General features: G+C 34.7%; 1 protein-coding gene across 1 annotated transcript in view; it reads right to left on the bottom strand.

Annotated features, from left to right (window-relative positions):
• LOC149777179 (UPF0764 protein C16orf89 homolog) overlaps positions 1-11,486 on the bottom strand; it is a 29,664-nt gene extending 18,178 nt beyond the window's left edge. The window contains exons 1-6 of the mRNA XM_089941876.1: positions 11,091-11,486; positions 6,124-6,274; positions 4,605-4,763; positions 3,963-4,074; positions 2,009-2,153; positions 1,029-1,221 (exon numbers count right to left, since the gene is read on the bottom strand). Of these exons, the coding sequence (XP_089798002.1) occupies positions 1,029-1,221; positions 2,009-2,153; positions 3,963-4,074; positions 4,605-4,763; positions 6,124-6,274; positions 11,091-11,292 (962 nt within the window). The 5' untranslated portion in view covers positions 11,293-11,486. The remainder of the gene's footprint in view (positions 1-1,028; positions 1,222-2,008; positions 2,154-3,962; positions 4,075-4,604; positions 4,764-6,123; positions 6,275-11,090) is intronic.
• Positions 11,487-12,152: the final 666 nt, after the last annotated feature.

The raw sequence follows: 12,152 nt of genomic DNA, 5'->3' as shown, positions 1-12,152 counted from the left end.
AGTCCCCATCGTGTAAAGATGGAAATTAATAACTTAAAAAAGGTAAAGGACAAGATTAGTGGTGTCATGAAAGAGATAAAGGAGGAGAAGGAGGATGAAGAGGAAAGAATAAGAGTAAGCAAATGGAACGAAAAGATTGAAAAAGAAGAAGAAAATGAGAAGAGGAAGAAAGAAGAGGAGGAAGAGAAGAAGAAGAAAGAAGAGCAGGAGAAAAAGAAAGAGAAGAAGAGAAAGAGTGTTGGAGATAAAATAAGAACTTGGTGGAGAAAAAGAAGAAATTAGAAGCAGAAGAAGAAGAAAACCCAAAGGCCCTTTTCAGGGCCAGCCATATTTCTCGAAAAGAGATAGCCTTTCCATTGCCTACCCCTTTTTGTAAATTTAAATTTAAATTTAAATTTAAAAAAATTAAAAAAACAAAATCCCATATTCAATTCCCCTTGTCCCTAGACAGACCAAGACTCTATTCCCCATGTTCAATTCCCCTTGTCCCTAGAGTGACCCACGATTTTTCTCCATGTTCAATTCCCCTTGTCGCCAGAGTGACCTACGATTTTTCTCTATGTTAAATTTCCCTTGTCGCCAGAGTGACCCACGATTTTTCTCCATGTTAAATTTCCATTGTCGCTAGAGTGACCCAGGGGTCTCTGTAATGCTAATTCCCATTGTCGCTAGGGTGACCCCATTTACTACTGTTCTCGTATTGCTACACACGATAGTAATAACATTTTCAGAAAATAGTAAAAGGTGGGCTCAGACTAGCTCTATATAATGTCCAAACCCGTCCAATAACAGAAACTATTTGCTCACTTTCCTCGAGTTCTACCCTGCTCTGTGGCTAAAATATCTGCCCAAGACATCTGATTGAAATTCAAATGGTATTGCAACTCTCTCCCCTCCCCCCCCCTCCCTCCAGACCATATAGCTCGATCAGTTTTATCTGAACCTCATTTGAGTTGGATGGTAAGAAAATTATATACAACGTGGTTTGATTCTCTTTCTCATATTCAATCTCCCTCTTATGCTGAAACCTCTTTATGTCACTGGGTCCCAGGGTATAATCTCGGTCGTTCTCTTGGCTGTTGATCTCTTCATCAGCCATTTCTCCCACAGACTTTTGGTTAAATTTAAAGCAGCCAACCCTCCAGTCCGGCCATCCTAATATCATACGGATCCAATCAGTTTTCATGAAGTTTTCAAAGCCCAAACTTCCACACAAGTTGACTGGAATATATATAAATTGTCTTTTGTATAGTCTATATACACTGTGCTGATCAATATGGATACAATTTTGTATTGGAATCACATATAGTGTTTGCAATATATAAAACTATCATTTCATTTCATTTTGAAAATTGTTCGAGTAGATAAAGTTTCGATAATTTAAATTTCACTAGCCTTGAAACACTATCATGCCAGTCGCAATACCCCGAGCATTCCTGCTGAGTGGCAAAACCATTTACAATCTAATTACGGTTAATGACACATTAAAACTACCTGTTTTAACGTGCCTAAAGTATAGCTGCATCTAAAAAGAAATGTTATATTTTAACTTCACTTGATGGGGAAGGCTCGAGATATTACAAATGTGGTTATGTGAAGGAATTTCGAGATTTTCACCGAATGTGCTAAATCTGAACATAAGTACCTGCCATGTGATATTTTATGATTTTCCACTACAGATGTTGCAAGAAATTATCATCCTCTTTTAAATTCCGTTAATTTTAAGGCGTCTATTGGTTGCAAGCATTAACGTATTACCAATTTAAGGTTGCATTTGCACATTTTTTAGACACCAAAGGAATTGATGAATTCCAATTATACACTCCTTCAATTTAAGATTGACTTACGTTTCAACAGTAATTTCTAATTGCCTTGCGTGAAAAAAATGACATTAATTCGATATAATGATACAGTTAGGATCCAGGTCATATAATGGTGATAAGCACGTTATTTATCAAACTATTTGCTGCCAGTTTTACAAATGTGGTATTTAATTTATAGAACATACTTTGTTCTAAAAACAAGTCTCGTTTAACTCCGTCCACATCACCATTCTCTATGTAAGATTCGGCTTCGTAATATATTCTTTGGCAAAGATTTGTTTCAATCTCAAGTATTAGCTGACTCCCAATCACAATATCGGCACACCCCACCTACAAATATAGATCATTTATAATTATTGTAACGATATTATACACTTTCACCTTAATCAGGAAGCTATCGAATAAAACAACCAATCTCAGTGTCTCTCTTTCACATACGTATGTAAGTTTAATAAAGTAGGCATGCATATGCACATGAACACATGGATGAATGGAGGTAGTGAGGGTATAAAAAATAGTCTTTTCTGTTGTTATTGTTGTTGTTATTATTTTCCGTTGGTTGCCTTGCTCGTTTTATGCTTATTTTATGAGCAGGATGGTGTGAAAGGAAAATGAAAATAGAAATATAAACTAATTATCTTTATAACTTCAGAATTAGATTTATGACATAATAATTAACATGTCTGTTTATTGTAACAACTGCAGTGTCGACCAGTATGTTAATTTTATTATCCAAAAGAGGAACTTACTAGTCGTCACTGCGGTTGTTTCAATAAAATGTTAATCTAATCATATATTTTATTTAACAAGGAACCTCGACAAAAGATCGCAGGACAAAATTGCACGGACCAAAGCGCGCCCACAAAATCGCAAAAACAATTACTGTTAATTTGTAATAAACCATTAATAAATACAACATCAAGGATCATTAAGCATCTCAATATGCAGAAAAACAATGTTAGAGAAGAAAAACATCATCTATTTAGTATTATCTCAAAATGTAGAAATATAGCGTTTATTATTTTTTAAAATATTTTTGTTATTACAAAGTCTACAGCGTAATGTTATGCGCAAACCAGTGTAGATAGTCCATTATTCACACACTGCCGGCTGTATATAGGAATTTAAGTTTACAGGCTCTGATTGAGTTGAACTTATTTCGACTTTGACGCTTCGGGATGTCTAACGCCGGAAAGATTCCGTTTGATCGCAGCTCCACGTCATTCTGCAACAGTTACTGAATCAGTTGCATCCATGTTCAGTCAACTTTTGCAGTCTTATTTCACTCATTTCCAACTATATTTGAAGAATGATTCCACAAATAGTATTAGGAGCTTAGAAATTATCTCCCTTTTCATGTCTACCTGTAAATTTGTCGGGGTCTTTACGCTGCTCTTTTTTTGTCGGCGCGCTTTTGTCGGGACACCATTTTCAAGATCCTATGTACAGAATCACATTTAGTGTTAATGCATTACTTTTGTACAAAGAATTCAGGATACATACTTAACATACATTGGAAAATTATCTTTCAGAACTTACTTGCAACATTTAAAAGATTCATTGCTACTTAATTCCATTGATGGACATCAATTTAACTTTACGTAAGAGTACTTTAAAGTATTTTGTTGGTACAACATTACTACAGTTATTATAGCATATATGACGGAAGGGCGTTATAGAGCCTCTTTGGTTCTGTATATTTCCGTGCTAGAGAAAGCCGAGTTGCAGATTCCTAATACAGATAAATGTGATATGTTCCGTTAGTTCATCCATACCACATCTCTAGTATATTTCTTGCATTAGCCACTTACTTATACGTCGACTTGTAGTTTCTGATATTAATTTCAAAACCATGATCCGAATCAGTTAATTTGAATCTTAATAATATGATCGGAATTTGTTTAACGGAGTATCCAATTTCAAAAAAGGTGTATCAAATATAATTATGTACATCAATTTGTTTCATTTTTTCAAAGGCCCTAACAATAGTTAAGCAAAGCATGTCTTTGATATATTTATCTCTTTGTTACCTAGCGCTGAAGCAATTTCAGGACGGGCAGACGTAGTGCATGAACAAAGATGGCTCTCAACTTAAATGTTTCTGTTAAAACAAAACAAACAAAACAACCGTATGCTTACGTTTTCAATAATGATAAAGTACAGGAGTTGGTGTGTAATGAAATACCGAGCTGTCTCATCTTGGGTCATGTATGCCATACAGTCAGCGGTAAAGTTACATTTCGGAAGATGGCTGAAGCATACAGACAAATTACAAATAAATAATATAGCGCGTATATTAAATAAAATATGTTTCATAAATGCTATGGTTATAAAATCCATTGATTATGCCGTGGTGGATGTGTAATAATTATCATTCTGGTTATAATCATCATTGCCGTTGTCTTTGCTGTCTTCGTCATTGGTGTCATCATGCTATGATGACAGCATCGTCTTTAATATCATTTTCATTATGACACTGATCATATCCTTCTTTTTGTTTTCTTCTTCTTCTTCTTCTTCTTCTTCTTCTTCTTATTATTATTATTATTAGTTCTACTACTACTACTACTACTACTAATGCTCATACAAACTTGGCACATTTATTACAACTGCTTCTCTACTTTGAAAGTTTTGTTCAAATCACTGCTCTTGTAAGTTTGAAATTCAACTGTCAGTAATATAGGTGAACTAGAATTTCTTGACAAATTACTAGCTTAAAGAAGTTTCCTGTCATCTTTAGAAGAGAATGAAAATGTAAGAAAAGAAAGGAAAATGTGTTACCTGTTGTCCTGTACAAATGTACCCAAAATACGACTGTAACAAGCATCTCCCCTTTCTTCATCATAATCAATATTGAAGCCTATGTGTAAGCCAGGGGTTGGATGTAATATAGTGGGATTGTAAGGTAGTATATATGGTCTAGCTACTACATCCTCGAACCTTTGGATAAAAGCAATATTATTTGCTATAATAATGTAAAGTGTTAATGAATAATAACGAACTTTAGAGTAGAAAGTTTAAAAAATAGAATAAATCCAAAAATATTCTCTCTCTCCATTGCCATCATCTGCACGGAGTTTCCTCTATCTTTGAAATCGCATTTTATTGTTTGGCTACTACTGTCCGTTTTACGACAGAGAGAGATGCGCATAAATTATATTCGGAGAAGTACACAATTTGCTGCATTTTGGATGGCAAGAAGTTTCATTGACTTACCTCGAGTTGGGAAACAATGTTATGAACGCGGTTAGCTTGAAAATCCATCTTCCATTTCATACAACTGCAGTGCAAATGTGTCTCCAGATGAACATTTTGTTGTTAGCTACCAAAGCCATCTTTCTAGTTTCTATATAATTTTTGAAACTCATGGCTAAAAAAAATATTAGTAGTATGAGCTGTGGATAGCTGACTAACTAATGTCATCAAAAACCATGGCTACATTTACAGCGTACGTCTACTGATATGGTTTGTATGAATCACTAATTGTTTTTGAAGTGAACAGTAAAAGCCAAATGATAAAGAGCCATTTCCAAGGGAGAAGAAACTGCATTTCTCAGATCGTTACAATCATTGTCATCACTTTGCCACTATTCTTTTGGCAAGAATGTTGCGGCAGCTTAATCTCATCGTAATGACTGAAAATGAAAACAACGATACTAAATCGTTTGTCTTCAATTGATAATCAAATAAGAAATTAATATATATCATGATAAATAATGAAATCAATCATAAGGGTAAATTATTGAAAGCGTTTAAAGGTTGGGCTTCAAGTTTACAGAGCGAGAAGAAGAGCCAGAAGAGCTGCTCAGAAAGGCCAATTATATTGAACATAGTGATATTTAAATTATAGCGACGAGCAAATGGTTTGGCGTGTGCCTGTAACAGCTTAGTTATTTGTGTTATACATTGCTCACGATTTACCGATTTACACCATTTTACACCATTTAAGTAATCTCCATTCTGAGGGTTTGTCTTCCTTAACTGCGAATCCACTTAAGGAACTTGATATTCATACTGTCGTTGTCAGTTAGTAAAAGTATTAAGATGTATTAACGTGATTTCAACACACACACACACACACACACACACACACACACATATATATATATATATATATATATATATATATATATATATATATATATATATATACGTAGCATAGCAAAATATTATTATATATATATATATATATATATATATATATATATATATATATATATATATATATATATATATATATATATATATACGTAGCATAGCAAAATATTATTCATACAAGTTGAAAATTAGTGAAACAAACCTTTTATAGTATGTCGGATCATTTTGTTCTACATATGGTAACGCCTTAGAACATATGTCCTCCACTTCTGACACCAAAGTTTTGAGCACTATGGCAAGGTTTCTATCACATAACCGTTTTTCACATTCTTCCAAAGCTGACATAAGTTGTCCTGAAAATGCATAAACAAACAAACAAATATATTAACTAAATTCCTACATATAGTAAATACGTACATAAATAATTACATGCATGCATTCATACATACTTCTCAGATATGTTAATCCCACAATGTTATATGCAGTTATCATCCCTCCTCCAGAGCTGCACCAAAGACAATTAATCTGAAGTCATATCCAAAGCATCGAAGGTATGAGATTTTACAGTGCAGTGCACAACATTGAAGTTATATACGACAATGCTTATTTGCTCTCAAGTCGTCCAGAATGTTTTCATTTCATTATCATAGACCTCTTTTCGTTGTCATGTTCATCACCAAAAACCTAATTAATGCTCCTTGTCTATCCATCTATTCATCAACCCATCCTGACACATAAAAAGCAAACAAAGAAATACGTTTCAATATATAAATGAACGTTGTAGTTGATGAGACGTGGTGTTCCCGCATTGCAGATGCATTAGGATATGCTGTCATAGTTCACCCCAGATACTCTTTGCGTATATTGATCTGTAAATAAACCTTTTGCAGCTGTATATTAATTGATAGTTTGAAAGGAAATGAGTTGTTGATGTTTGCATGCACATATGAAAGAAAAGAACCTTTTTTTTGTTCGAAATATAATAATCTAGATGGCATATTATATATTTACCATTTAAAAGCATTTTTCAACAGTCACATTTCAGAGCTCAGCAACATATGACCCCACAGCCATCACCATTTGCGAGAGAAAAGAAAACAATCGTCTACGGGTAAGATTAATACTCTTTACATTGTTCATAGCTAAATTTTGGTTGATAGCAACAAAATTCAGTGTATGGTGTTAACTTGAGAATGCACGAAAAAAGTAACTTAGTAACATATATATATGCAAAATAGTCTGTACAGAAGGGTTAGAGTTATGAAGACGATTGCCTGTTACTAAACCATTATATGTTAACATCATGTTGTTTAACATAATTACAAGAAACATATGTAAAATCGAGAAAAAAATGATGCCAGTTAAAACAGAGCATTGAGCGGGGAAGAAACTTTATAATCGCATATTATTTTTTTTCCAAAAATCAGATTATTGAGACATTGTGTTATAATTTACAAGCGAATACTTCATTTTCGAGAGGAATGATGTACACGGATGGTTAAAGAAAAATTAGACAATAAATCCGGAAGATACAGTTACAGCGCCATACCATCCAAATTGTCAAATCACGGTCCAGATTAATAGAGAGACTGCCGAAAATTTGAGGAGAAATGGAAAACGATAATATTTACAGTTTGAACACTGGTATATAACAATAACTAGCTCTTACGAATGACCCAGATTGGACAGCTACACCTGTGCTCCCTCTGGAAGGTCCTCTCTGTTGGATCAGGCGGCAGAGAAGATATGCTCATCACCAGATTGTGAAGGCAGATGCTAAGAGCTGTATTGATAGCGCAGGCATTAGTTCAGGTGCAGTAGCAAATGATACCATTAGATGCATGCGGACTCATCTCCAAACGCCATAACATTGACATTCCACTGCATGCAGACATGCCTGGACGAGCGAGTGAGGATAACTCTGCACCACTTTGCCTTATTTAAATCTAACTCAAACAGAAGTCATGATATTATTCCCTACGACCTACCACATACCTTCAAGTCCTGTGGCGATAGACGAGCGGCAAAGCAGCATGTATGGATACACTGGGAGATAGCTGCAGACAGACACACAGGCGACTCAGGGCATAATATCGCTTTTCGCTGGATCGAAACAGCAATGGAACTCGGTAGCCTATTTGGTGTCTGAGCAGTCTTTTTAAGATCATACTACTCACCTCTGTAGCAGGAAGAAGGGGATAAAATGGTGCTCTAAACATTGCCTGTTTCACCTCAACCATGCTCAGCATACCGCGGATACCGGAATCCCACCTCAGCACACTAATGGCTAACATATCAGCAGCTAGATCAGAGAGAAGGCATTTCTATTTAGTAGAGAACTGGCGATATTCAACAGCTAGATCAGGGGTGGACAAACTACTTCCCGCGGGCCGCATGAGGCCCGCCAAGGGTTTTCATGCGGCCTAGGAACAAGTCATCATTCGCACTGACTCTGTTTATTTTACTCTGTTTATCAAACAAACGTGCCTCTTTTGAAGTTTAAGTTTACGTTTTCAAATATTAACAATATATTAACAACTGAAAATTAATTAGATGTTATTTTCGAAAAACCTTTTGTTTTTGCTATTTCAAATATTAATTATTTTACTTAATGAACTATGCGGTCCGCGACAAGGTGTAAATTTGTGTATGCGGCACTTGCAATGGAAAGTTTGCATACCTCTGAGCTAGATAGTACCCCTGACTGACACTAGCCTAGCTGAAGAAGGACAACTCACCGAAGTCGGAGCCTGCTACACCTTCTTCTAGAGTGGCCAAAGTAAAGAGCAATGTGTTCCTGGTGTTGGATTTGGCATGTACTCATAGTTAAAACATCTTCCACAAGGGGTGAATTACAGACTAATGCAAATGAGACTACCACTCTCTGGAAAAAGACAATCCACTATCATCTGCGCCTATGCAACCATCATGACACACCCATCTGCAATCAAGGGCACATTTTATGAAGACCAGGATTCTCTTATCGCCGAAGTACCGAAGGCAGACAAACGCATCATCCTTGGTTACGCAAATGCTAGCGTTTTCACAGATCACCGGACATGATAGGTTTCATTGCCAAAAACGGCTGTATCAGATGCAAACACAACAGATTCCTCCAACTGACGAAATGCGGTGAACAAAACCTCGTAATCACCAAAATAGCTGGTGATTAGTTGATCTTCAGCATCATAAGAAAGATGTCATAAATACTATTTTTGTCCAAGAATGGTGTATGCTTCATATATTATTTATTGCCGTTACGAACAAGGTAACATGAAGACCATCTAACACAGGTTCAGCTATTAGCAGTATTTCTTCAATCTGTACGAACTGCAAATGATTTCAAATTTATTTCAAATCTTTTAATTCCAATGGTTGAATCTGTTAGAGACAATTCATATACTTTGGACTCCGCGTGTTGGTTTGAATCAAAAAGTATAAATTATCTCTCCACTGAGATTAATTATTATTGCAGACTGAAAATGAAAAATTTGCGCCAAATGTCTTCACACTTTGATTGGGTAATCTGCTCAGTTTGTGCCGTGTATATATATATATATATATATATATATATATATATATATATATATATATATATATATATATATATAAAACTTGATTTATGTGGTATGTATCCTGAGTGACCGTGTATTTATATAAGACATAATTACCGTTACTGGTTCCTTTTTTGGGGGTGTCTTATATATATATATATATATATATATATATATATATATATATATATATATATATATATATACCATAACACGTATACAGTTTTCATAAACAGGAATTGTATACATCTAGCGCATTTCAAAATATCAAAGATGCAGTCTGAATGCTATACATTTCATTTATACCTGTTACAGACATACACCCTTTCTCTCTAATAGAGTTAAGATTGATAGCAGGTAAATGTGCCTTGCTGTGAGAATGAATAGTTCACATACCAGGCGTGTGTCCGCTGTAAAAACGCAGTTTTCCAGCTATTGAAGCAGCTAATGAAAATCCTTCTGCAAATTGGCAATTCGCTTCTTTTTTAAACTTTTATTTTCATTCATGCTGATAAAATAAACACAAGTGGTGCTTAGTATTTAAACATGAAATTTTCCTTAAGTGAAGAAACAAAGTACCACGAATGTTGCATGACTATGTTTTCTAAAGTGACATACAGTCGGAAACCAGTCAGAAATAAGCTAATGGAAAATGAGAAACTTTAAGAGGTTTTTTAAACAGTTTAAATGCATTTACAGGTGATCATAAAACTGCTTTCCATCTCTCTCTCTCTCTCTCATCCATAACGACTTAAAAGAAACAATTAAAACAATAAAATGTAGCATTAGGTTTATCAATGATTGCTATATAACCAATCAGAACGAAGAATAATAATGATATCCCGTGGAGCCATTAAGTATATGAATTTATGTTTTGCTCAACTAATAAATATGCCCTGAATTTCCACTAATGACATCAATTTATTATATACGCATAAGTAGTATTGCGTCTTTCCCCCACTCTCTTGTATTTGAAATACATTCGTATCTTTGTTTCTCGTATCCTAAATTTCATCCGGGATGTAAATACGAAAACGAAAACAATGTCCTGCTACAGAAGGCATACTAAGAAATCCGATGTCCTCAAATGACGTTGATAACTTGGTCACGCCAATTATTATAACGTCATAGTCCAAGCACGCATCCAAAACCTTTTCCGCTCTTTTTCGCTTTTATAAAAACAGTTTTTTCTCTATCTTCTTTTTAATTAAAAGGTTTGGGGGACTTTTTTCAGCATGAACTTTTTTTGAAGAAGAATCGGTTAACAGTATACATTGTACAAAACATTTTATGCAGTTATATCTCTGCTAGTTTTTCGCATTTACCTTTTAAGGGTTTCATTTTATCAAAAGACATTTTCGTTTACTTAGAGAAAAGTGGAAACGTGCCTGCAGGGCTCGATATAAATATTTTGGTAAATGTTAAAGAATAGCATAGGCAAATTCAGAAAAAAACTCCGAAAATTCGAGACAAAGTTAAACATTTTTTCAGTATTATCACTGTACGACGTACATATTTATGTACGAATATCTTCGAAAACTCTGTCAATTATGAATTATGTTGTTCAGATTATAATTATTGTAAATTATGAATAACACAAGAAATGCTTACTTACCTTGTCCTAATCTAAGTCCAAACAAACCGTCAAGATTTATGCTGATATATTCCTGACTAAAAAAGTCCAGCATCTTTTGCAGGGCCAGGTGTACATTCTGAACTAATTTAGGGTCCACTTTAGGCTGGGCTGATGTCGGGGAGCCTTGGGTCTCTGAGATCTCAACGACCAGCAACAACAAATACCCAAACCACCTTAGCATAGCTGTAATTGTAGGGCGAATGGCAGGTATACATGAAGAAGGGAAGCAATGAACGACAGATATTCCAGTTAGCACAATAGCTGAACCTTTATCAACTTGGCATCTACGTATATATAACTTAGTCGAACCGGTCGGTACAAGCTATGACACACATTAGATGATAAAAGAAGTAAAAAAGTCAAAGAGGCGACGGTAAGAAAAGACGAGTATAATTTCTACCTAAAGAGAAAAATAGTATAAATTACCGTGAACTGAAAGATAAACTATATATAAATAAAATGTACTAGTGTCTTGGCCAATGAATCATGGTATGACTTCTTCACTATTGAATTTCCATGGTTAGATAATTTATTGGTTGCAACGAAACACGTGAAAACATCAATGGCTGATAGTTGTAAATAAAAAGAAAATGTAGACGGAAGCGATACTGCATTTTTCTGAAATAAACTGAATGTGACCTCTAAGTAGAAGTGTTTTTCTCTACTTTTAAACAGCGCGAGATAAAATTAATTCGTGGCGATTTATGCGGGAATAATCGCTAGACCAGGATAAACCAGAAACTCTGATTCTTTCTGTTTGTCTGCTGTCTGTCTGTGATATATATATATATATATATATATATATATATATATATATATATATATATATATATATATATATATATATATAATTTGCAAAATGTATACACGTCAGCTTGCCTGGGACAATCTGATTCGAAAATTGCATTTGTCGTTGGAAAATGTGAGCTTGCCCCCCCCCCCCCCCGATATGATATACCAACACGAGTAAAACAAAGACATAACATATTATATATTTACCTTTTAGGGGTTACATTTTATCCGAAGACATTTTGGTTTACT

This window comes from Sinohyriopsis cumingii, chromosome 18 (genome assembly GCF_028554795.1).
Source record: "Sinohyriopsis cumingii isolate HCF-2022 chromosome 18, ASM2855479v2, whole genome shotgun sequence".
NCBI lineage: Eukaryota > Metazoa > Mollusca > Bivalvia > Unionida > Unionidae > Sinohyriopsis > Sinohyriopsis cumingii.
The sequence above is the reverse complement of the archived record's forward strand: the minus strand, read 5'-3'. Positions and strand labels throughout refer to the sequence as shown.